Genomic DNA, 27,738 nt, shown 5'->3' on the forward strand with positions numbered 1-27,738 from the left:
CAATCGTGGACTACAGCATCCCTGGGTGACTGTCCCGGAGGGGGAATGAGGGTGAAGTAGTTGCTGCATTTGTAGTTGGTCAGGGATGCAAAGAGGTGGCAGCAAGGACAACCCCAGTGGTGGAAGATCTCCGCCGCTATCAAGGGATTCAGGGACCACTCGTGAAGTTGTAGAATGCACCTGCTGAGTCTGACTGCTATCACGTTGGAACTCCCAGGAATGTGCATTGCTAGAAGAAAACGGTTGGTAGCCATCGCCCATTGCCATATCCTCATGGCCTCTCGACAAAGGGGGTAAGATTTGGTTCCGCCCTGTTTGTTGATGTACCAGACCACTGCCATATTGTCTGATTGAATCGCAATAGTCCCGGACGGCAGCAGGGGATGGAATGCTTGCAATGCCAGAAGCACCGCCCTCAGTTCCAGAACATTTATATGCAGTTGAGCCTCCAATTCAGACCAAGTGCCTTGGACTGTCTGACCCTGACATAGCCCCCCCCACCCCATCAGGGAGGCATCCGTGGTCACTGTAGCCTTGGGCTGCTGGGGGGAGAAAGGGTGAGACCATTGTGACGGGTTGTGGGTCATCCACCAATTTAAATCCTGTTTGCACCTGTGGGTTACTCGAATCTTGGCTGAATGAGGATGCTGAGAAGGATACCATTGGGTGAGCAGTAGCCATTGTAGAAGCCTCATGTGAAACCTGGCCAGAGGCACAATGGTGATAGAGGCTGCCATGGAACCCAACAGCTGTAGAACACAGTGAGCTGTGGATTTCTGCCTTGAAAAGATTGGATCAGTTGTTGCTTTATCCTTAGAATTCTGTGCTCTGGAATGGATGCTCTGCAATTTTTTGTATCCAATATGACCCCTATGAATTCTGTGGACTGAGATGGGGTGAGATTGGATTTTTGCCAGTTTATGGTTATGCCTAGCCTTTTTGAAACAAGGAGAGAGTATGCCAGGGCTTCTTCCAATAGATGTCTGGTGGGGGCGGAGATGAGCCAGTCATCTAGGTATGGAAACACCTGAAATCCTTGTAGCCATAAGTGAGCTGTGACGACTGCCATGCACTTTGTAAACACTCTGGGGGCTGTAGAGAGTCTGAAGGGCAGTACTCTGAACTGGTAGTGACTGGCTCCCGCACGGAAGCGCAGAAATCTTCTTGATGGCCTGTTCACTTTTATGTGGTAGTACGCATCTTGAAGATCTATTGAGCACATCCAATCGTCTTTTTCCAAAAGCAGGAGGATAGACTGTATTGTGACCATCCGGAATTTTTGTACTCTTACAAGCTTGTTCAATACACTGAGATCCAAAATTGGTCTCCAGTCCCAGTTTTTTTTTTTTGGCACCAAAAATAGTCTTGAGTTGAATCCGGATCCTATCTGGTCTGGAGGGACTATTTGGATGACTCTTTTTCTTAGCAGCTTTGCTATCTCTAGTGCTGCTTCTTCCCTTTAACTGGGTGGAACATCGGGTACGTTTGTTAGGGGGGCAGGACAAAGATAGAAGGGGATATGGTAACCTATGGTTATTATCCTTTGTACCCAAGAGTCGGTGGTGATGATTAGCCAGGCAGAAGGGTACAAGGAGAAACGACCCCCAACCACCTCCAGAGGAAAGGAGTTGGGTCGCTCTTCAGGAGCGCTGATAGGACTGACCAGGAAAAGCATCCCTGGAACCCTGGTTGCACGGACCCCCTCTGCCCCAAAAAGGGCGTCTTCCATGAGAGTTTCCCCCTTTGCCTCTACGGGAGAACTCGGCCTGTTTGTCACGGAAAGGACCCTGAGACTTTTTGTACCATATCTTCCCACTCTTCCGGTTTCTGGAGAAAGCAAGTTGAGGAGAAGAATAATGGACACCTATGACAGAAAGGGTCTTACCGTCCTGTTCACATCTGGTCAGTGTACTTTTAACTTTGGGTCCAAACAGTGAAGGGGCTTCGATGGGAGCATTGAGAAAGGAAGCCTTGAAGGGTTTCGCGAAATTACAAAAGCGCATCCAGGCATGCCGTCTCAAAACAACACCTGAACGCGCCGCTCTAGCTGCTCCTTCTGATGCGTGAGATATCAGGCACATGGAGGAGTTTGATATCGATTCAATGGTAGCCAGCTGAGAGGCCACTTTGTCACGGACCTCATCAGACACAGCACCAGCCAAAGTTTCAGGTAGCTCAGATACTAAATCCCTTTGAAGCCTGGTGAAGTGTGCCATATAATTCAGGGACCTGATTGCAAAGGTCGCTGATGCAAAAGTACGCTTCCCTATTCTGTCCAGAGCCAGTGACTCTTTGTTGGGCGGATGGACAGTCTGGCTTTCTTCTTCTGCCAGGTCCTTCTTGGTTGCGGCCGCCACCACCAGAGCATCTACAAAAAGACCTTTGGACTAATGGGGGTCAGTAGCAAAGGGGACAAAACTTTATCTGGCCTCTGGGGAATGGCCTCAATGGTGTAAGGAGCCTTCCACACATGCTGCACAACAAGCCGGACCAGTTCTTCGGCAGGTGGAGTAACCCAGGAGTTAGGGGGCTGGGCGCAAAAGGCCTGCAGGAACACAGACTCTTCACAGGTCAGGTTAGAGGGCTGCCAGTCACCTCTCTGTTCAAGGATTTCGAGAATATCACCAAAGCATACCTCAGAGGGTGAGCGAGGGGATCCTTCCCCATCATCAAAGTCTGTGTCTTCAGTAAGGAACTCCTCTGTGGAATCCATGTGCTTCCTCTTGTACGAGCTTTTGCAATGAACTTCCTCAGAGGGAGAAGCTGGGAAGACAGCGCAAAAGGGGTTTCCTGTGGGAGTACATCCTGAGGCCCTTGTGCCCGGTGTCCGCTAGGAGTGACTTGTGTACATAGCAGGCCAGAGGAGGGTGGGGAGATTGACAGCACAGTATTGCCAGCAGATGCCAAAGCCTTCTCCATCAGTTGGAAGGCTGGTCCACCTGAAGAGGGGTGAGTGTCCTGGACAGGGGTCACCCTCCCCTAAGTGGCTCAGCCTGCCGACTCAGAGTCCCTGGATGGCTGCGAAACACCAAATTACGTATGCCACAGCTGACATCCTGGGTCATAGCAAAACTCTCCTGCCACGAAGGCAACTGCGGTTCCTTAGTGAGGTTCATGAAGGGAACTGTAGAGGGAGAAGACCGTGCTATATCAAAGGGCTTCAAAAGCAATGAAGGAGGAGAATAAGTAGGGGTCTTTGGCAAAGGGTGATCACCTCCAGAGGAAGGATAGGTCCTGGGGGGCGGGATACCTCTGGCCAAAAGCACTTGCTCCACAAGACGCAACACATCATGTTCAGAGAGGTATCTAGTGCATTTTACGGTCATGGCTGAGGGGGAGTCAGGTCTATCCGCAGATGGGACAAGCTAGGTGCCCACATCACCAGTCTGCACTGAAAACAATGGTGCCGTAAGGGACTGTACTACAGGTGTCTGCACCGAGGAAATCATTGGTGCCGAAGTCATGGTCTGCACCGACAGTAAGGTCGGTGTCAAAGTGGTTGTCGGTGCCAAAGTTGGGGCCGAAAAAATCAATGTCAGTAACTGAGTTGTCGGTTTCGGGTAAGGTATCGGTGCAGATGTGGTTATAGTCTGCACCGACAGGATAGCCGGTGCCGGTAGAGAGGCCTGAACCAAGGAGCCCCTTGGTACCGATACGGTAAAGGGCACGCTAGTCGGTGCCGAAGTCACAGATGGTGCCAAAGTCACAGATGGTGCCGATGGCCTCGGTGCCGAGGGTCTAGGCACTGAAAGTGCTGAAGCCGAAAGAGTCAGATCCGAAGTAGAAAGCTTAGCCTTCTTGGGTCTCGGATGATGGGAGTCCCCAGCCGGGGATGAAGGAAGTGATTTGGCCTTTGAAAGATCATAATTTTTTTCTTATGGGATCTAGGAGGGGTTGAGGCCTCCGACCCAGAAATAGCCTCTGAAAAGGGAGATTTGAGTAGTCCCTTCAGTAACAATTGTTTTTTCCTCTCAATCAATGTCCTGTTAGAGAAGTTCTTACAAATTGCACAGGGCGGATCAACTGATAAATGAGGCATACCCGAACAATAGACACACAGAGAATGTGCATCTGAAGTAGGTAATTTCTTCAATCTGAACATCTCTTAAATCCTGGACTACCTTTTTTATCCATGATAGGAAAGGATGAAACAGAAAGAATACCAGCAATGGTACAAGAAATACCCAAAGGTAATGAAGAAAAGGAGTCTACCAACGATAGTATAGAAGAAAATACCTCGCGGTAAAAAGATTGGAAAAAATTTAAGAAAAGATAGTCGCTAAATGCGATAAGGTAAGAGAAAACAATTTAGATACTTTTCTGAGAGAAAAAGTTGTTTTAGACTAGAATGACAACAAATATTGTACTTAGCTCAAGAGAAGTAGCTTGACACGACTGAATGGCGATGCGGCAAATGAAATCTGAGGTAACAGGGAGAGGGGAATTCTGGGTAAGAGTTTTGGCTCGAGAGTTTGTAGCTGACGCAAGCTTGGAAGATGGCTGGCTCAGTTTCAAGGTCGGAACCGATACCCATACGTAAGGAATGAACGAGGATTAACAATATCAGATGTAAAGATACTCCTATTAAAGATGGAAACATGAGGAAGGACTTAGCTAAGCTGAACTAATTATCTAGTGCATGTCACTTTACAGTTAATGCCAAAAATATATTCTCAAGCACTTCAGGTTCAAGAATTTAAGGCTTGAGCAAATTAAGTAATGGGAAATCTTTACAGCAAGCAAAAAAAAAAAAAAAAAAAAAGGACCAGTGTGTTTCTGTGGAGGGGTTGTCTATGCTAAGGATTCTGTTAAATGCAAGTAAGAATCTGGAAGGCAAACAAATTATTTTGTTTATTTCATTTTGCTGACTAAGTAGTATCACTGAAGGCCTTTTTTGGGATAGACCCAAAGAGAAATGTAAGCTCAATGAGTAATTAATAGAATAAATTACAATGTTCAGGCTGGGTTATATTACACTTGTACATGTATGTGACTTACCTCTACATAACTAGAAATACTTAACAGCAGTGCCCATTTACTGAATCGTACCTGAAATATTTCAGGAATGTGTACTGAAGGGCAAATACAATGTTTAAGCAATTAAAAATAAAGGCAACAAACATGGTGCAGTGCAGGTCCATACAAAACGTGTTAATCAAAAGAAACTGAAGAATATATTGCCTTGCGTAAGAGGAAAGATAAAAACATGATGAAAAACACAAATGGCCATCTAAAACAAGTACAAGTCACAGTATCCTAAAAGAAACAGCATACTACTTCAATTCACAGCTCAGAAAGGAATGGAATTTAAAAAAAAACAGAAAAACAATAAACCAACAGAAAGAGAGCATTTTCTTTAGCCAGACATAAAGCAGTAACTTCACACAGATAACATTTCTAAACTCTTAGCCTCCCTCTGCATAAATAGTCACACAGCAGCATGAATGGAGCCTCCCTCGGAGTTGGCATGAACACATAGCAATTTCCTTGCATAAAAAGGGAAGGCAATTCCCACCTGTAGCTTGCATGGAGCAATTCCATTCCCCATTCATAATGGCATAAATCGAGGAATTCCATTCACTCATAGGACCTGTAACAGCTTGCAGGCAATTCCATTCCCTTGTAGCACACTCAGCAGCTTGCAGGCAGCCTCCATTTCTGTGTAATTCATTCCACGCGTGGCAATGAGCATTCCGACAGGCTGTTCACATAGCTGACGTCATCGCACACATGATGATGTCAGCTCAAAAATCCCAGAAATAAAAAGTTTAAATAAAATGCCAGGAAATTTGGAAATAAATGGGTGCCGCTCGTGAATTGTGGCACCCCATTATTTGGACCCCAAAACTCTGTAAAAACCGAATAATTCGGTACAGTTGGGAGGTATGGTGGGAAAGATAAATTTTGAGAGAAGAGATTTAACCTGCTGTGCTAGAACTTTATACATAAAGTTCCACATTAATAAAAGAAACCAGGCAATGGTTTGCAGCCAGTGACCACTAAGGAATCTTTCCTGGGTTTACGGATAACCATTACTATGGTAGATGTACAAGAGAAGGTTAATCATCCTGAAAGTCTGGAAAGAAAATATTCAACAACCCATGGAAAATTTGATACAAGGCTTTTATACAGTTCTACATTTACCCCATCCAGGTCACAGGCTTTATAACAAGGCATGCCATCTATCACCTTGCACACCTCCCCTTGAGAAATTGTAGAGAGAGCTCTTCTCCACTTTTCCATTGACAGTTTAAGAGGGTTCACTTTGTCAAAGAATTCACTCATATTACTCTCACAATCATCAAACAAAGGACTACTAAGTAAAGTTGTTTATAGAAGTGATGGGACTCTGCATTAATTCATATTTCCCCAGTGAGCATAACCTGCTTGCCAGTCACCTTGACCCCTGCTATGGATATCTGTTACCTGCAAGCCTTGACCTTTTGTCCAGAAACTTACCAGGCCTTTCACCATCGGGCCAGGCCCTCATTTCAGTTATTTCTAAATACAGCTGTAGGATTTTTGCAACACAGTACACATACACTTGACGATTTGTCAATTTCAGTTTTAACCCATTATGTGATATATATTGAATATTGAGATATTTCATTTGGAACTCCATGAATAAAGGATATAACAGGAGCTCTTCAAAACAACATAACTGGGATAGATGGACCCGTCATCACAAGGATAATGCAGGACTGCAGGTAAAATTTAAGATTAGTGCCCACTATCTCTATCTATCATGCTTAATAATTTGGTGTGAGAAGTGACTTCAATTGTTGCATTATTAAGAGAGATTTTATTTTTTTATTTTTTCATGAAAGAGGATTTGCAGGAAAAAAGAAGTATTTGGGAGGGGTGGGTCAGGACAGCTGGGGCAGGGGGTGGGACTGGGTGGGGTGGGGGCTGACTCAAATCATGCAACATATGCATACCACCACCCTTTTGCTTACAAAAAAGCACTGCATATATCTATATCTATCTCTTTCTCTAATATATATAGATATATATATGTATGCATATATATATATAGATATATATATATATATATATATATATATATATATATGTGTGTGTGTGTGTGTGTGTGTGCCTGTGTGTGTATCTGTTGTCATTGATCAACATTCTAGGAATACATATGCCTATTATTTTAGGATGATATATATTTTTATTTATCTTAAATATTTCTGTTTTTTTACTGTATCCAAAAGGATTTGGACTGGAAGTACTGCAAGATAAAGCTTTATGATTTTCAACTGCTGCCCTTGTGCTCATTCTTCTTCTTTCGGCTGCTCCCGTCAGGGGTCGCCATAGCAGATCAACTGTTTCCATTTCTTCCTGTCCTCTGCATCTTGCTCTGTCACACCAAACATCTGCATGTCCTCTCTCACCACATCCATAAACCTTATCTTAGGCCTTCCTCTTTTCCTGTTACCTGGCAGCTTCATCCTTAGCATCTTTTTCCCAATATACTCTGCATCCCTCCTCAGCACATGTCCAAACCAATGTAATCTTGCCTCTCTGGCTTTGTCTCCAGACCTTCCAACCTGGGCTGACCCTCTAATATATTTATTCCTAATCCTGTCCATCCTCATCACACCCAGTGCAAATCTTAATATCTTCAAATCTGCCACGTCACGCTCTGACTCCTGCCTTTTTGTCAATGCCATTGTCTCCAACCCATATAACATAGCTGGTCTCACTACCCTCTTGTAGACCTTCCCTTTCACTCTTACTGGTACTCATCTGTCACAAATCACTTCTAACACTCTTCTCCGCCCACTCCATCCTGCCTATACTCTCTTCTTCACCTCTCTTCCACACTCATCATTACTCTGAACTGTTGATCCCAAGTATTTAAACTCATCCACCTTCGCCACCTCTACTCCCTGCATCCTCACCATTCCTCTATCCTCCCTCTCATTCACACACATATATTCTGTCTTAGTCCTGCTGACCTTCATTCCTCTTCTCTCTAGAGCATATCTCCACCTCTCCAGGGTCTCCTCCACCTGTTCCCTACTCTCACTACAGATCACAATGTCATCTGCAAACATCATAGCCCACGGGGACTCCTGTCTGATCTCGTCTGTCAACCTGTCCATCACCATTACAAATAAAAAAGGGCTCAGAGCTGAACCTTGATGTAATCCCACCTCCACCTTAAACGCATCCATCACTCCCACCACAGACCTCACCGCTGTCACACTACCCTCGTACATATCCTGTACCACTCTTACATACTTCTCTGACACTCCCGACTACCTCATACAATACCTCAACTCCTCTCTAGGCACCCTGTCATATGCTTTCTCTAAATCCACAAAGACACAATGCAACTCCTTCTGACATTCTCTGTATTTCTCCATCAACACTCTCAAAGCAAACATCGCATGCCCTTGTGCTCATTAACTGGATCAATAGCATTTGTTGGGTTAGATAAGAAGTTATGAGTCTGCAATAAGAAATGTTGGAGAAAGTTAAATATACTGTGATAACTTGGAGTGTACAGTGACAGAAAAATGTAAAACAGTAAACACTGTTTCAAGGTGAATTGATCTGGGCATATCTGACACGTGTTTAGGATTACAGAGAATGGGTAAGGGAGAAGAATAAGATATTATACGATAATGAAAAGTAAGAATTATTATGTAATGTTCACACACTGAAATTGAAAAAATGTCTTAAAACAGATAATTAGATGCTAAAATATTAATATGCAAAGTAGCAGTAAATGTTACAGTGCTGACTAATGATGATAAGTGGTCATTTTGTGAACGGAATGAATAAATGTTAGCTTGTCACAATGATAACGCTTGAGTATTGTATATAACCAGAGTTTTGTTCAGATCAATAAAAATGTTTTTTAACAAAAAAAAGAAAAAGAAAAAAAAGCCTGTCCCCAGTACTGATTCATTTTGTGCTGCACTGCTGAATCACGGGTTCTACAGCTACCCTCAGTACCCTCTGCATCCTTTTTTTAAACCAATGTTTTACCCACGGTAGCACCCTGACCCATGCCAAGTCTGACTATTTGTTCACTAACCTTTTGTGTGGTATCATAGCAAAACCTTACCTTAAAACACAGTCACAACTATTTCCTCATCTATTACCCCATTCAGATGTTTAATTTTTCAAGGTAATTTAACTACAGTGTGCTTAAAGAAACTACTAGATTTGTCTGGCGTGACCCTCTTGTGAATGCAAAATATTTGTTTTAGAAGTGCTGACATTATTCTCATATGACAGAGATCAAAATGGGAGGTCAATGATGTTCAGCTTTTGCCCTGCTCACAGTTATGTAAATGGCACCCGAATCTTATTGGGTGGGGTTGATCTTGAAGGAAGACTGATATAAAGTATTATATTTTAGAAGCTAAATATATTCTGAAATAAAATACTTTATATCTCAGTCATACAAAAGAATAATTTCACCAGAAGACATTTATTTAAACAGCTGACATAAAATCAGTCTATTTATTTATTATTTAAGAAATGTTTTTAAGAAGGTGATGTGCAATAAACTGATGTGGGAAAGTTTTCTAATATAACCCCTCTATGAGGTATTCAGAGGTCTTGTACCCTTCTGCACAAGAAAAAAAAATCTCTCTAGTCTATATTCAAGAGATTTGCAATACAGCACTGCAACAATTCCTTAAATCGTCTCCCTATTGAGATGCCGGCACTTGAAATGATGAGTGCCGACAAGCTGAAAAACAAAACAAGACTGAAAACCCAGAAAACGAGCGAATCTCGAAGATCACTCTATAAACTTCATTTTTGTAGGGGGGCAAGGCCCCCACACTCCTGAACTTATATATACCAACTCTGAGATCACCATATCCTGGAGAAATGGAACATTCAGAGAAATGGCTATCTTGAACTTAGTATATGTAAATCTATTTTTTGGCCGTTCAGTTTCTGTGTTTCAGGACTCAGTCTAGTAGGTCTGACATTTCAAATGGTTACTCTTTAGCCTCCCTATTGAAATGTCGGCACTCAAAATGTCAAGTGCTGACAAGCCTAAATAAAAAGACCAAAAACCCAGGAAAAGAGTCAGTGATGAAGATCCTCTTCTGGTGGTCTTCTCCTGAAATGTAGAACTGTTGAGGTATGCATCTAAGCAGATACATAAAAACTCTATCTATGATCTCATCAACAGTCCATACGGAGTCCCTTCACAAGCTCGATGTTTCAAAACTTTGAACTGCAAATGGTCAAGACCATAAGATCGAAGTTTAGAAACTTCAAACATTTTGAATGGAGATCGCCGTACAATGTGGAAGAGAAAATTTACTGTTTTCCTCACTGTGGCGCAAACTCTGAGTTGGTATATTTATTTAGCAGGGGATGGGGGGATGCAGGGATCTTGCCCCCCTGCAAAAACGTAAAAACAAACTTTTTTTTTTATTATTATTATTACAATGTTGAAGTTTCAAAACTTTGATCTTATGGTCTTGACCATTTGCAGTTCAAAGTTTTGAAACTTTGAGTTTGTAAAATAGAGCCATATATTTTATATGTGTGTGTGTGCATACATACACACACACACACACACACATATATATATATATATATATATATATATATATATATATATGAGTGGTAACACTTTTTTCTCTTTCTCTCCATACCTTTTTAGTGAGGCTTCATATCTTGCTTTGAATCATCATTCTGGAATGACGTACTGACTAAGCTGCCTTATCATATGACTATTAGATTAAAAAAACAAGTTATGTACTCAACATAGCATTCCACCTGAGTTGTTGCTCTTCATTTGTCTTCAACCTGTGGGACACGGATCCGGGACAGATCCGACTCAGCCACATTTCTCCGGCATCTGATCTGAGCTCCAAGCTCCTACCCTATCCATAATGCCCCTGTCTCCTTCCTCCATTCAGATTGAGTTTCCTGCCCCCCATAGCAACCCAACCTGACACAATGTCTGACCCCCTGACATCAGAAACTCAGATAGTACCAACAGAAATAACTGTTTATGCCAAGGAAAAGGCCATGTCTTATCCAGCCAGACCACCACACAGCCCATATAAGGCAGGGGGAAGGAGGGAGGTATAGTTGAAGACAAATGAAGAGCAACAACTGAGATGGACCATTACGTGAGTACATAACTTCTTTATCTGAAGTTTTTGTCTTCATTTGCTCTTCAATCTGTGGGACAGAGCCCCCAGCTACCAGACACCTGGGAGGCCCTCATGTAAGGATATTGTGTAACACGGCAGAGCCAAAGGATGCCCTACTTCTGGAGAGAAGATCCAACTTATAATGGGAGCTGAAGGCATGTGAAGATGCCCAGGTAGCCACACAGCAAATGTCATCCAAGGAAACTTTGGACCAAAAGGTGACTGAAGCAGCCATAGACCTAGTACAATGCACCTTAACAGGACCTGGCAGAGACACTCCCTTGGTTGAATTGCCAAGAGTATACGTTGAGAAATCCAATAAGCAATGGTGACTTTAGATACAGGCTTCCCAAAAAAGGGCTTAGAAAAGAAAACAAAGAATTGATCAGACTTGCAGAATGCCTTTGTTCTGTGCAAGTAAAAATTTAATTGTCTATGAAAATCCAGCAGGTGCAATTTATACTCTCCCTTATTCTGAAAGTTCGGAAAGAAGACAGAGAAGTTGATAACTTGACTGATGTTTGATTCTGAGGCCACTTTAGGCAGAAAGGAAGGATTAGTGCACAAAAATACCTTGTCTTTTTGGAAGATCATGTAGGGGAGCCAACTCATTCACTCCGGAGCAGCTCTTTTGAGTGTGCACCTTTAACCCCTAGTGGGCGTGGCTTAAGCCTTTAAAAACTAAGTTATCACCTTACAGTTCTAGAAAACTCTCATTGAAAGAGGTCAAATATCAATAGAGTTGTGTTTGCCATTGCATATGGTTCAAGACAAAATATCCTGGTGCCTTGTAAGTAACATGGTTTTGGAATTATTAATGCAAATATGAACAATCCATATTTGATGCCTAGAGGAGCAGGAGGGGTTAACTGCAGAAGACGCCTGGAGGAGCACTCGGCTGTAAGGCCTGATGCTCCAACACTGTTTTAGCTGAAGTAATAGCAATCAGAAAGGCTGTCTTCCAAGACAGGAATTGTAGATCCGCTGAAGCAGCAGGTTCAAAGAGGGAAGAAAACAAGGCCTGAAGGACGAGAGTAAGGTCCCAAGGAGGTGTAGGGTCTTTGATAGGTGGCCTAAGAAGAAAAGTACCCTTCAGAACACTTTGCAGAGCTTAGAAGAGGCTAGAGAAGATGAATTATTCCCTATGTGTAAATTAGAAATAGCTGCCAACTGAACTTTAATTGTAGAAAAACTGGCACCCTGCTGAAAAATGCCTGCCAGAAACTCCAAGATAATAGGAACTGGAGCAGTGAAGTGGTCCAAATCCCGTTGAGCTGCCCAAATTGAGAAACGCTTCCACTTACTGGAATAAACCTTCCTCGTGGAAGATCTATGAGCCGCTACCAAAATCTTCTTAACCAGACTCCTCTTAACCCAGGAGTCCTAACTATCATGGGAACTGCAGCAGCCAAGTGGTGAGCTTCAGACTGGCCAAATTTGGATGTGGGATCCCGGAGGGATGTGAGATCAGATCCAAAACTGGAACCAACGTCCAGGGAGGACACACTACAGGAGACCACAGAGGAGGGAACTATACTTGGCGAGGCCAGAAGGGGGCAATGAGGTTGACTGAGCTCTCCATACATTGACCTTTCTGAATGAGTTTTGAAATAAGGGGAAGAGGAGGATAAGCATAGAGAAGACTGGAGGGGCAAGCATGAACTACAGCATCTCTGGGGGAATCCCCCGGAGGGGGGTTCAGAGTGAAAAACTTGCTGCACTTCGCAGGGGAAGGAGAAGCGAAGAGATCGCAGCAAGGCTGACCCCACTTTAGAAAGATCTGCTTTGTTACTGAAGGATTCAGAGACCACTCTTAAGGCATCAGGATAGACCTGCTTAGTCTGTCCACTAGAATGTTGGACCTCCCTGGAATGTGCGTTGCCACCAGAAAATGGCCAGTGGAGATTGCCTACTCCCACAATCTCCTGGCTTCATGGCAAAGGGGATAAGACTGTCTGTTGATATACCAAACTACTGACATATTGTCTGTCTGGATGGCAATCGGCCCTAGGGAAAGATGGGCATGAAGGGCTTGCAACTCCAATAGCACTGCCCTCATCTCTAGGACGCTGATATGCAACTGGGTCTCCAGGGAAGACCACGTACCTTGAACTGTCCATCCCAAGCAATGCCCCCCACCTGAGCAGGGAAGCAGCCATGGTCACAGGGGTGGGGAGAATATAAAAGCAACCACAAAGACGTTCTGGGGACTGAATTCACCAAAGAAGAGAATCTTTGCATGTTCAGGATAGACGAATAGGATGTGACAGCAGTAGATCCAGAAATGACCACTGGATCACCAGAGTCCATTGGAGCACCCTCATCTGTAACCGAGCTGTGGGGACGAAGGTGATCATGGCTGCCATGGACCCCAACGCCCTTAAAACCAACTCCGATGGAGGAGATGGAACTTGAAGAATGTGCAAGACATGATGTTTGAGGGACAGGGTGTCAGGATAGCCTTGGGCTGAATGGTGTCTAACCGGGCTCCAATGAAATCCAGAACTTGAGCCGGTTGTAACAGAGATTTGTTGAGATTGATGGTGATGCCCAACTGGTGGGTGGTTTTGATGAGAAAGTCCCGGGCTAAGCAGAGTAGATGCCTGCAGGGGGCAGAGAGGAGCCAATCATCCAGGTAAGGGAAGACCTGGAAGCTGTGCACCTGCAGATAAGCTGCTAACACCAGAATCACTTTGGTGAACATCATGGGGGCTGAATTGGTAATGATTGGCCCATAGCCAGAAGTAGAGAAACCTCCAAGAGTGTCTGTCCATTCTAATGTGACAGCATGCATCTTGAAGGTCTACTGAAAACATCCAGTCATTCTCCTGCAAGAAGGGCAGGACAGACTGGAGTGTGACCATCAGGAATTTCGTCTTAGCAACTGACAAATTCAGGGTAGAGAGATCCAGAACTGGCCTCAAGTCCCCCATTTTCTTTAACACCAGAAAGAATGTGGAATAGATGCCTAAGCTAGACTGGTCTGGGGGAACAGGCTGGATGACTCATTTTTCTAGCAGCTGCTGCCTCCCTTTGAGCAGGTGGGATGTCTGCGAGGGATTTGGCATGAATTGGCCTTTGAAGGAAGGGGACTGAATATCCTCTAGATATGATTCACAACACCCATTGATTATTGGTAATTGGCTCCTAGGCTGTTGGGTGTAGCAATAGTTACCCCCCGACTGCCTCCAGAGACGAGCAGCCGGGCAACCCTTCAGGGCTGCTGTGCGGGCCTTTTGAATCCCCCTCTGACTCTGGGGGAGGGCGAGTCCCAAGCATAGTGGGAATAAACCTGAGACTTCTGGAACCACATCTTCTTCACCCCCTGATGATTCCTGGAGAAGTATCATTGAGGGGTTGGGAAGCAGATTCTGATGGCAAACAGAGTCTTCCCATCCTTCTCACTCTGAACCAGTGTGTCATGTTCTGTCTTTCCAAAGAGAGTGGAACCATCATACGGGACATTTGTAAAAGACGCCTTGAAGGGCTCTGAGAAGGTACAAAGTCAGAGCCAAGTGTGAAGCCTGATGGTAACGCCTGCTCTCTAGCAGCACCCTTGGTAGCATGAGAGAGAAGCTGCATACAGGTATTGGAAAAAGAGGTGAGGGTGGCCATTCGAAAGGAGAAAACCTTCTTATACTCCGCCGACATGGAGCCTGGGGTAGACATGGCAACTTCTTTCACCAGGTCTCACTGAACGCTAATAACATTCACAGGTTCATTGGTGTGTACTAGGCTAATGGCACTGGGGCCTTTGCAAGCCTAGCTATAGGATTACCCTGGCATAGTGCCACCCGACTTTAGTTCCCAGTGCCTCTGTCGAGTCGAGCCACTGGTATTATCCCCGGGGTGAATTTTCTGTTTCCCATCCACTCATCAAGATTTTTCTTGAAAAGGGTCAGCGAGGTGCTCTGCTTGACATGTATTGGAAGTCTGTTCTATAGCATGGGCAGTCTGTGGGTTATGAACCTGTCCCTCCAGTATGTTCTGTTAATTGTAGTAATGAAGTTAAGGTCTCTGGAGCTTGTGGTGCGGAGGGATTGGGATTTCTTTAGATGTAGCATTTCTAACAGAGCTGGGTCAGACATGGCTTTGTAAGTCAAGCACAGACTGCCTCTAAGTAGGCGATATGAGACAGAGAACAATTGGAGTTTTTTGAGTCTGTCCATATAGGACAAGTGTTTAAGGCCTAGGATTCTCTTTGTGAGGTACTTTTGCAGCCTCTCCAGTTGTTGCAGGTGTCTAGTGAGGTACATGCCAAATGGGGCATGGTACTTGATGATTGGCCTAATGAGGGAAGCGTAGAGGGAGACAATGACTTCTTTCTTCCTGAATGCAAAATACTTAGTAATGAGATGTGCCACAAAGAAGGACTTTCTGACCACAGTGGCAATGTGGTGATCAGAAGAGAGGTTGCTGTCAATCTGTGTTCCCAGATCTCTTATAACATCTTCTGTATTCAGTGGACTACCATCAATGTGGTAATTCATGGGAATTGGGTTTTTCCCAAAGGGGATGACGACACATTTTTTTGGCAATGAACTTAAGGCCATGGTTCTGACACCAGTCACTGCTCATAGTGAGGCCATTCTGTACGATGTCAACATCACTTGGGGAGTTAATAATAGCTCCCAACTTGCAATCGTCTGCAAACTTTGTCAGCCAGAGTCCCTTCGTGTTGGCCTGAACTTCAGAGAACTAGATACCAAACAGGAGAGGACCCAGAACCGAACCCTATGGGACTCCACTCGTGATTAATCGGCAGTCTGACTTGGAGTCAGCTACTTTCACACTGTGGGTTCTATCTGTGAGCCAGCATGCAACCCACCTAGTGATATAGAGGTTGATGCCAAGCTTAGTGAGTTTTTCTATGATTCCCGAGTGGGGAATGGTATCAAAAGCCTTGGCCAGATCAAGGTAGGCTGTATGAACCAACTTGCCTTCGTCCACAGCTCTGGTGACCGACTCAAAGAAGTTGACCAAGTTGAGCAGGCATGATCTACCCTTCAAAAAACCAAACTGTGTGGGATCCAGAGTTTGGAGATTCCCTATATCCTTGTTTATTACATCCATGATGATGCATTCCATAGCTTTGCATATCAGACTTGTCAGGCTAATGGGGCAATAGCTACCAGGGTCTGTAGTCGCTCCTCCTTTGTGGAGAGGGATAACTGTAGCAGTGTGCCATTCGGCAGGGACAAACCCTGAGGTGAGGCTATGATTGAACAGAGCCACACAGGTGAGGTGCCAGTTCACTCTGTAGTTAATGTAGAACACAACCAGAGATATTGTCAGGTCCCATAGAAGCTGTATTCTTAGCCATGAACAGTGCTGTTTTAACCTGTGCAGCCGTAATACTGGGTGCCTGGAAATCTACTGGCATTGTGATTGGTCCTTTGGGGGGGAGAGGGGAGTAAAGTTGGCAGTGAATCTGTCGGCCAGTACACTGGCAATATCTGTTGGCTCGGTGTAGGAGGTACCATTGTGCAGTAGCGCAAAGCAAATCTGGGTATTGCCGTGGAGATTCTTTACATAACTATAGAAGGCCTTGTGGTTGTCTTTACTATCTGCTGCAATTCTGTTTTCATACCTAGCTTTAGAGGATTTGATGAGGGATCTCAACTTTTTGTTGAGGTAGATAAGGGAGTTTTTCCAGTCTTGGGACTTCACCTTACTCTATTCTGCATCAGTTTCCTCCTTCTGTTGTAGAGTTTGTTTATGGCAGGGGACCACCAGATTGGCTTGCTTTTTCTGGAGGAGAATGTCTTGGTTCTATTGGGTATGGCAAGATCCATGCATTTGTGTACGTATTCGTATGGTGCATTGGTGTATGATTCTGCAGTCATGCAACTATTCTCCATTTGCATGGGTGCCGTGAAGTTAGCCACCTCTGTTTTTAGGATCCCAAAGTTAGCTTTGAAGAAGTTTTTCATGGTGGTTACCTTTGCTGGGGGTGGGGTGGATTTCCAAGGTGATTAGTTTGTGGTCAGATCTAACCAGGGAGGAGCTGACTACTAGTGTATAGCAACGGTCGCCCATGTTAGTAATGACTAGGTCAAGGATGTTGCTACCTCTAGTAGGGGTAAGAACGAGCTGGTCCAGGGCATTGGAATTAATGAACTCCAGGAAACATTGGGCAAGTGTATTGGTACATGAGTAGTTTACCCAGTTAATGGAGGGGTAGTTGAAGTCACCTTATGATAGTGTTAGGTTGGACCCTAATATTCTCCAGGATGCTTAGGAACGTAGAGTGCAAGTCTTGGGACATGGTTGAGAAAGTACAGTTTTCTACCTACCATAAATGTAGATGTCCGATAGGCATGCATCTGCAGTCCTTACAAATGGGTTGTCCTGTCGTCAGGCAGCCCTTCGGTCGGCCGGATTCCAAAGTCTGGGTCTGGCCTCGGCTGGTGTCGCACTTCACCCGACGTCATAGCTGCAGTTATTTGGGTATAAAGGCATCAACGGGCGCCATTTTCCTCAGTGTTTCTTGCCCCAGATGCCAGGTGCCCTCTAGGAAGGCTAAATTTGGATAAATGCAAATGGTTCCAAATAGTAGAGAGCAAACAAAAAATAAGCATGTATGTACATATATACAAACAAATACACCATAATAGATTCCCCCAGCTAGCTACAAGATGGGCAAATACCCTAGGAGTACCACAGAGGGGAAGGAGGGTGGGTAATCCTGACTGCAGATGCATGCCTATCGGACATCTACATTTATGGTAGGTACAAAACTGTACTATGTCCTTCAAGGATGCATCTGCAGTCCTTACAAATGGGTAGAATACCATAGCCAAACTGGGGGAGGAGGAGAAATAAGATTATGGTGTAGTTAAGATCCCTTGCAAAACAGCAGTGGCAAAACCTGCTCGGGATCTGGAGTATAAAGGTAAATTATAATGGTTGGCAAATGTATGCACGGAGCTCCAAGTAGCAGCCTCTAAAATGTCTTTGGTAGCCACTCCTCGTAGAAAAGCTGTGGTAGTGGCTGTAGCCCTTGTAGAGTGAGGCCTGATGTTTTCTGGAGTTTTCTTCCCATGGTAGGCGTAACAAAATCTAATGCAATTTCCTATCCACTTAGAGATTGTCTGTTTTGAAATTGCTTTTCCTTCCATTCCTGTTGCATATGCTACCAGTAGCTGGTCAGTTTTTCTATTGCCCTTAGTCCTGTCCAGGTAGTAACGTAATTGTCTATGTACATCCAAGGTATGCAACAGTCTTTCTCCCCTGTTCTGTGGGTTGGGGAAGAATGTAGGTAGGTGGATAGCTTGGTTTAAAGATACCCTGGAGACCACCTTTGGCATAAAAGTAGGATTTGTTCTCATGGACATTCTATCTTGATGGAAGATCAGGAAGGGCTGTACTGCCATTAATGCCTGTAGCTCAGATACCCTTCTTGCTGAAGTGATTGCAAGCAGGAAAGCAGTTTTCCATGATAAGTATTGTAATTCTGCTGTTGCTGCTGGTTCGAAAGGAGGGAGTGTCAACTTTTCTAGCACAAAATTCAAGTCCCATGCTGGCAATGGTGGCTTCCTAGGTGGTTTTACATTTTTAATTCCTCTCAGAAACTGCCTGAGCAGTGGATGTGAGAAGACTTGAGGATCCAAGTTGTATTCTGCTGAAATAGCTGATGCATGAATCTTAATGGAAGAATAGGACAGGCCGTTGTGGAAGAGCTCTGCCAAGTATTCCAGGATGTTGGCTATGTTTACCAGTGACACATTTTCTCCTTTTGCAGTACTCCAAATGTGATATCTTTTCCATTTTGCTGAATAATTTTTTCTTGTTGAGGGTCTGCGAGCCTCCAAGATAATGTCTTTAACCCTTTGGGATAAACTTGGGTTATTTGGTGTTATGCAATGTTCCAGGCAGTCAGCTGCAGTGTTTTCAGGTTTGGATGCAGGGTGTTGTAGTTGTTCTGTGTTACCAGTAAGGGAACCAGTGGAAGAGGCCATATTTGTTCCCGAGACATGCTCCTCAGTAATGGGTACCAATGTTGCCTTGGCCAGTCTGGAGCTATCAGGATGATCCTTGGACGGTCTTCTTTGATCTTCAAAAGTACCTTGTGCATCAAAGGAAGTGGTGGGAATGCATATGCTGTCAGGTTTTTCCAACTGAAAGATAGGGAGTCCACTTTCCAAGCAAGTGGGTGGTACGTCCTTGTGCAGAATTTCTTCAGTTGGTGATTGCGTGGGGATGCAAATAAGTCTATTTCTGGTAGTCCCCATTTTCTTGTAATGGTTTTGAATATGTCCGGATGCAGCATCCATTCGTGGGCATCCGTGGTAGTTCTGCTTAGTATGTCTGCTAGTATGTTTTCTTTTCCTGGCACAAAAATTGCTTGTAACTGAATGTTGAGGCTCAGGGCCACATTCCAGAGTTCCATTGCCATCCGGCATAGAGGGTACAAATGTGTGCCTCCCTGTTTGTTGATGTACCACATAACTGTGGTGTTGTCTGTCCTTATCAACAGTTGACCTTGTCGAAGAAATGGTCTGAATGTCTGAATTGCCAGTTTTACTGCCAGCATTTCCTTTTGATTTATGTGTAGGTGCAGCTGGTCTTGAGTCCATAAGCCTTGTATGCACTTGTCCAGCATGTGAGCCCCCCAACCGAGGTCTGAGGCGTCCGTTGTGATGGTCTGGCTTGGTTGAGTGCTGTGGAAGGGCAGTCCTTTGTTTGATTGACAGGCCTGAGACCACCATTTGAATTCTTGCTTCAGGCATGGGATTATTGGAATTTGGGTTTCTAGGCTGTGCTTGTGCTGAGACCATAAATTCCTTAGGTACCACTGTAACTTTCTCATATGCAGTCTGGCATGTGGAACCAAAATTATGCAGGATGCCATGAAACCCAAGGCTTGCAGGACTTTTCTTGCTGTTAGCTGGTTCTGTTTTGTTAATGCCAAGAAGTAGAGAGGGAGTTGCTCCTGTTTTTCTACTGTTAGAAATGCCATTTGTTGTGATGTGTCCAGCTCTGCACCCAAAAAGGTTATCCTTTGGGATGGTATCAGCCTTGACTTTTTTATATTGACTGTGTATCCCAGGGCTTGCAGTAGATAAATGACCCTTTTTAAGTCTTCTGCTAGTTTGTTTTTGTTGTCCGCTTGTAACAGGCAGTCGTCCAGGTAAGGGTAGATTTGAATTCCCTGAAGCCTGCAATGAGCAATTACTGATGCCAGGCATTTCATGAACACTCTGGGCACAGTAGATAAGCCAAAAGGCAATGCTGAGAATTGATAATGCTCTGATCCTGCAAGAAATCTGAGGTATCTTCTGCAATTTGGTCGTATGGGGACGTGCAGGTATGCCTCCTTGAGATCTAGAGTTACCAGCCAAGACTCCTTGCCCAACATGGGAAGAAGCTGCTGTAGGGTCAGCATTTTGAATTTTGGGACAATGAGGTATGTGTTTAAAGCGGACAGGTCGAGAATAGGTCTCCATTGGTTTTCTTTTCTTGGTACCAGGAAGAGCCTGGAGTAAAATCCTTGTCCTTGCTCCATAGATGGTACCTTTTCTACAGCTCTCATTCTTAGTAAGTGAGTTATTTGCTTTAGAGCTTCTGCCTTTTGATTTGGCGGTAGGTTTGGCATTCCTCTCTTCCTTGGTAGAGTATGGAAGTGAAACCTGTAACCTTGGTCTATTGTCTGCAAAATCCACTTGTCTCCTGTGATGTAATGCCAGTTTACTGAAAATAAGGCTAGTTTTCCGCCTAAGGGTGCTTCTAGTTGTTCCCTGGTAGGCGGTGCTAGAGCCAAGTCACTGTGATTGTCCTGTAGTCGTGGTGGTGGCTGTATCTGTGGCTGTACGTCGCTGGATGTTAGCGTGCCACTGACGCCCCTGTAGGCACCTCTGGATTGACCCCTGCCTCTTGAGCGCCTATTCCTGCCTCTCTGAGCTTTGGAGGTGTCTGGAAAGGACCAATTCTTGGAGGGCCAATTCCTGCTAAACCTTGGAGGTTGGACCTGTAAGAAATCTTTGACTGTCTGGACAGATTTTGCCTTCTCTTCCATCTTCTTCAGCACCTGTTGTGCAAGAGAGCCAAACAAATTGATCTTGTCCATGGGAGCATCCAGTAGCTTTGATTTAACATGATCTGGTAAGGCCTGCTCTTTTAGCCATGCATGTCTTCTGATCACTGTGCCAGTCATGGCTGATCTAAAGGAAGCCTCCAGTGCATCATAGCCGCATTTTAAGGAATGGTTACTGACCTGCTGAATGTTATGTACCATTTCCTGAACAGATTTTTTGTCTAATGGTTCATCCGAGGACAGCTTTTTAGTTAACTGGTCTAACATAAATTCTTGATACTGGATCATGTGGAATTGACAGTTCAAGGCCCTAGCTGAAAGAGTAGCAGAAGTGTAAACTTTTTTACCCCATCTCTCTAAGGCCCTAGATTCCCTTTCAGAGGGGAGGGTTTTTTTGGTAGAGGTAGCTGCTACAGCCTTGGGTCCCTGGGAGATAGTTTCGGGATCTGCAAAAGGGGCCTTATACAAATGATAATGTGTGTCTGGAACCCTGTAGTACCTATCGGGCTTAGCAGGGGCCGGAGGAAGAGAATCAGGAGCAGTACAAGCATAATTAAAAGCATCATCCACAACAGTAAGTACTGGAGGAATGGCTAAAGGCCTATGCTGTGGCAAATGCAAAAAGGTTCTAAGCCTTTTCCTAGAGTCTGAAAAATCCTGGCCCTGCCATTGAAATTGTTCCCTCATAGCATGCAAGGTTTCCCCAAAAGAAAATTCCTCAGGCGGAGAGGCAGAGGGAATGGACTCTTCTGCATCAGAGTCCTCATAAGGAGAAAAAGGTGCCTCTGGAGGGTCTGAATTATCTGATTCATCAGAGGAGCCATCTGAAGAAACTGGCTCAGGGGGCTCTACTCTAGTCCTCTTCTCTGGAGGTGGGTGAGAGGCCCTGTCTGGATGTGTTTGAGATCCCCGGATCAAAGAAATGAGATCCTCTGCTAGACTAAGCATTTGAGAACTAGAACTGGGCCTGTGAGAGGGGGTCTTAGCAGGCACAGTTTTGGTAGTTTTTGCTGCTTTAGCCCTGGCAAAGGCCTTAATCGACATGGATGCAGGAGGTCTAGCAGCTCCACGTGCAGGGGTAGAAATATCCAAAGGGATAGTATCTGATAAATCCTGTGAACCTGCAGGAGCAGGTGGGATTTCAGTAGCAGATTCAGCCAAGCTGGATGAGGCCTCGGTAAGTGGCAAGCTTACGGCCGAAGGAAGAACCGTGGACTCGGTTTCAGCCGAAACCGAGACACTCGCGGTTGGCTTAACCGCGGTTTCGGCCGAAACCGCGGACCGCGAGTGTCGGTCCTTTTCCTTGCGTTTTTTAGAAATTTGCGTAGTCGGAGTATCCGACGGCATAATGTAAGCAAAAGCGGAGCCGAAAAACTCTTCAGCAAATTCAGACCGACGTCTAAGCGTTCGTCGGTTGAAAGAAGCACAGGCTAGACAAGCTGCTAGGTCGTGGTCTGGGCCTAAGCAAGGTAAGCAGTAAGAGTGGAAATCTTTATGAGGTATTTGTTTCCCACAATTTAAACAGTTATTCACTTTTTCTGACATCGGCTGAGGCAAGAAAGTGTCCCCAACGGGGTACTTAGCTTTTTAGAAGTCTTCGGTAGTAGTAGAAGTATTCGGTAGTAGTAATCTCTGGTTCTGACCGACCGGCACTTGCGAACAGCTTCTGCTTCGGGCGCCACGCGGCAAGAAAGACTGAGGAAAATGGCGTCGGCTGATGCCTTTATACCCGAATAACTGCAGCTATGACGTTGGGTGAAGTGCGACACCAGCCGAGGCCAGACCCAGACTTTGGAATCCGGCCGACCGAAGGGCTGCCTGACGACAGGACAACCCATTTGTAAGGACTGCAGATGCATCCTTGAAGGACATCCTATAGCAGGCTATGACCTGAATCGCTGTCTTACCCAATGTTAGCTGCACCTGAAGTATCTCTGATGCGTTATGTTGGGCTACCAGTCTGGAGGTGTGCACATCCTTTATGAATATGGAGACATCACCGCATTTGGAGCTTCGGTCTAAGTTCTGGGGCCAAAAGGTGTGGAAAGAGTTATAGCCTGGTAGTGCAGGGGTGCTTTCGGCTGCCTTGAACCAGGTCTCTATTACAGCACAAATGTTGATGTTCTCCATTTTAATGAGTGCCTTGAGTGAGTGCATTTTGAGATTTAGACTTCTAGCATTGAGCAACATGTCCCTCAGATTGCATTTGTTTGTAGCTGTTACGGTGGTAATTTGGTCTTTGGAACACCGCCTAAAAAAGGCACTATAGGGGTGGCAAGAGTTTGGCCAGTATCTGGAAGCCCAGGGGTGACAGATGCAGGCCATCTCTGGCAAAGCATCAAGGTCTGTCAATCATGTTATCTCAGGCAGACAGGTACTGGATCCCCTTAGAATGACACCAGAAACTTAGCCAATTGTTGAAATCAATCATTTTCTGTTTATACTGTGGTATAATTCTGGGTGATTGTAGGATGCTGCTCAGGGCTAGGGTCATACCCACCTGGGCTACATAATCCGAGAGCTCCTCCATATCTCTTTTCATGTAGTCCAGGGAGGTATATCTCAGGTGTGCCATACAGTTCAGCACACACACAGAGAATGTGGCTGAAGCATAGGCCCGCTTCCCAAAATGGCCCAAAGTCCTAGACTCTCAGACCGGTGGGTGGATTGTAGAGCTGTCATGTGTGAGAATCTTCTTGGTGGCCACCGCCACCACCATGGCATCGACAGGGGATCCCTTTGACCAGTATGGTTTGTCTGTGGGGGCACTGAGGATCTGATTGGGGTGCTTGGGGATAGGCTCCACCGTGTCGGGCTCCTTCCACACCCGAGATGTCACAAGATCCACCAGAGGAGCTGTGGGAGGGGACACCCAGGAAGTAGAGGGTCCTGCACCACATGCCTTCAGGAACACCGACTAGTCAGGGCTGGGTTTTTGGACAGACCACCACGTGCGCTGTTGCAGGATCTCCATGACGTCGCCAAATGAGACATCCTTTGGGGGTGATCAGGAAGAACCCTCCCATTCCCCCAAGTTGGTGTCCTCCATGAAAGACACTGGCAGGGAGTCTAAGTGCCTTCTTTTACAAGTACGTTTATGAGGAACTTCCTCAGGGGGGGTCTCTGGGTTGAGGACTCAAAAACATCCAGCTGCTCCCGTGTTGGAGCTCCCTGGGGTGGAGAGGCAGCAGGCTGTCCCTGAGGTAGCAGGATGACAAAATCCAGATCAGAAACAGAGGGAGCCAGGACGGCTTCTGAGGATGAGACTGTCAAGGGTCTTGATGGGATCGAGAGAACCCTCTCCACCATGTCGAAGGCAGAAGGAGAACGAACCGCCTGAGTTGGGAGCTACAGACGGGTCCATAGTTCTCTGGATCAACGGGGGAGCCACAGCCAAACCTCCAGGCGTTGAGACTCCAATTGGAAGGCTCTGCTCCAAAAAAACTAAGAGGCATAACCATCCCCTCAAATCCGACTCTGAGGCTACGGTGCCGAGAGCTGGAATGATCCAAGCTCATCGGATCCAACCTGCTCAAGGTAATGGCTGGTGTTGAGGTACCAGGTACTGCTGGCACCGACCCCTCAATGCCGAGGTTCCTTGGATTTGAGGACTCCGAAAACAGGGGTCGGATCAGAGAAGGAGTAACTGGGATGAAGGCAGTCTGCATGCCCCCCACTCCGGAGGGAGAGGGGCCAGGCAAGACTCCCATCTGTATCTGGGTGCGGATGAATCTCTGCATCATCCAGTCCACCTTAGCTTCAGAAAGGCTGTAGGTGGATCTGGAGGAAGAGACCACTGGCAATGGCCTAAAGAGGCGGTGAGGTGACACCGACACTGGAGAATGGCTCTAAGGCACCTCTGGCTCCGGAGAGAAATGAGGGGAACGTAGTCAGGGAGACCCAATACTCGGAGTCGAGCTTGACTGGTGGTTCTGCTGAAGAAGAGCAGTCGGGGGGAACTACTTCCTCAGCCTGTCTCTATGTTTGTGTTTATCCCCATTACGAGACGTCTTGGTGGGAGGTTGAGTCCCAGAGGCTAGGGCAGAGACAGAAAAAGTAGCCAGGGTAGAAGAAGATGGGGTAGCCCGGGCCCCCATGGTAGGTGGAGAGAGAATGCCTTTCAGAATAAGTTTATTTCTCCTGTCGATCAATGTATGGGGGTTGAACCCCGTGCAGAGGAGGAATCAAGATGGGCAACCTCTAGACAAACAATGCACAGAGTGTGGCCATCAGCTGGGGAAAGCTTCTGGCCACACTCCATGCATTTGTAAAAGCCATGTTTGGGAGTACCTGACATGATCACAAGAGTGAGGCCCAAACTGGAGAAAAAACACACACTCTCATACACACACACTCTCACACTCTCACACACACTCCTAGGGACAGAACAGCAAGAAGAGTTGTTTTTTAAACTGACGCGAAATGCAGAAGAGGTGGTGATAGGAAAAGATAATTTTTAGATAGAAAGAAGATCTAAAGCAGAAATTTAAAGACACTTACTCAAAATGGCTTAGAGCAATGGATCACAATGATTACAAGAGTGTGGCAAATGAGATCTGAAGGGAGGAAGCAGACAGGGGCATTATGGGTAGGAGAGGAGCATGGAGTTCAGATCAGATGCTGGGGAAATGCGGCTAAGTCGGATCCATCCCAGATCCGTATCCCACAGGTTGAAGAATAAGTGAAGACAACTTCAGATCACCTCTTTAATCTTCATCAAGTAACTCAAATCACACTTTCATCTGAACTTCTGTGACACACTTGCAAGATACTGACTTTTCTACATAAAACCCATCTGCTGTACCCGCTTCCTATATGATTTTCTTCAGAATAAACTGTTCATGTAATGCACCAAAGTATTCACCTGAATCTGTACCTTCTCTTACCTAGAATATATGAAACATAAACTACCAGAAAGCACCAAGAAAATTTATTTTTGCTGGGGTGCAGGGGTCCTGTGCCTCCCACACCCCTTTACTTATAATTTCCACTCAAACTGTACTGACTTGGCCAAAAAACAAAACACACTTTGAAGTGCATCGTTCCATTATAGTCTTTTTCCCTATCAGTAGGAACTCCTCTGTAGACTAACACTACAGGGAATTAGAGGAAACTATACTCAGGCTTAAGATACCGGAGCAAATATAAACTAAGCAAAAGATGCATAGGCAAAGGATTCTGAAGATTTATGTTAGGAGGACTGAAGAGAAACCAGTATAGTTCTGAACAAATGTCAGCTATCCTCAGGTCTCTATACACTCTTTTTCTACCCAAAACTGAATACATTATTACAGGTTCCACTGCTATCTTCAAGGATACATACAGCTCACTGCAAATCTTCTAATAAGGAATAACCCCATGTTAGAATAGTGTGAATCATTACTGGTGACCCACCCTTCCCTACTGACTTCTGTTTAGAATCACCTCCATTCTGGGAATCCACTGTTTGATAAAAAAACATATGACATAGTATCCAAAGTGTAAGAGTACTGCAGTCACCAGTACCTCTCCATCCTAGTATGCTGGCTAAACTGGCCAAAGATGAATACACTGACTTTATTTAATCAAATTCCCAAACCATTAATCTGTGCCTTTTCATAGCTTGAAAATTGCAGTATTTAAAAATGTTTTCTAACTTTTGTTACAAAGTAAAGTTGCCTTCTCTTTATTACGTAATCTACAATAAAAAAGTGAAATATATTTGTTTGAAGCATAGTGCAGAAAAAGTTCCCGTATACTGAAAAATTCTATAGGGAAGTGTACTATTAGACATCTTACCTTGAAGCTGCAACAATAGATGCATTCAGCCCTCCAAAACAAGATAGGGCCACTGCAAGGGGGATAGTCCAGTTAAAGACTCCAAAAACTTGGTCAGCAAAAGTCTACAAATAGAAACAAATGGAAAAGTAAAGCAATTCTGTTTTCATATTTTACAAAAACAGTTTTTCATATTTTCAACATTAATGTGACAGTGAATCTATTCAATAAAGATATTTTCAATATCTTATTCCTCACTATTGTATCTTCTGTGGTTTGCATTCTCCCTATGGTCAAATCGTACTTTGCATTTTAGTCTTCTTGGCAAATAATAAGATTGTTCTCAATCCCAGTTTCAGTCAAGGTTGCCTGTGTAGGTTTTCAAGAAATTGCTAATCCATTCCTGATTTAAATTCTGGATCTCAGACTCATGTTTTAAACACTGACGCAAGCCTCGTATATTTAGCCTAGTTAAATATTAGACTCAAAAAGTATAATTCTGATTATAAATTATGGAAATCCTGACGTTTTAAACTACATCAGATTCTAAGACTTTTACCAGATTCTGAAGAACATTAATGGTGTTATAGCCAGAGAAAGATATGTTTATCGGCATTTGCTACACCAGGTATCACTGATGCTCTACAGATTATCAAAGCATTTGCAACTGGTGCTAATGTACTTTGGGTTTGTTAATCTAAAATAATCTCAAAGAAAACAATAAAATAACTGCAACCCTCCCAAAAAAACTTTATCCTAAAATAAAATACTGCACCATACATGCTATAAACCATACTCAAT

At 44.7% G+C, this 27,738-nt stretch overlaps 1 protein-coding gene across 2 annotated transcripts in view; it reads right to left on the reverse strand.

Annotated features, from left to right (window-relative positions):
• LOC122790765 (Y+L amino acid transporter 2-like) overlaps positions 1 to 27,738 on the reverse strand; it is a 1,821,102-nt gene that overhangs the window by 320,669 nt on the left and 1,472,695 nt on the right. For both annotated transcript variants that reach the window (XM_044058377.1, XM_044058375.1), the window contains exon 7: positions 26,959 to 27,062. In XM_044058377.1, coding sequence (XP_043914312.1) covers positions 26,959 to 27,062 — 104 coding nt within the window. The remainder of the gene's footprint in view (positions 1 to 26,958; positions 27,063 to 27,738) is intronic.

Source organism: Protopterus annectens, chromosome 16.part0, assembly GCF_019279795.1.
Source record: "Protopterus annectens isolate FY-2018-M chromosome 16.part0, PAN1.0, whole genome shotgun sequence".
Taxonomy (NCBI): domain Eukaryota; kingdom Metazoa; phylum Chordata; order Ceratodontiformes; family Protopteridae; genus Protopterus; species Protopterus annectens.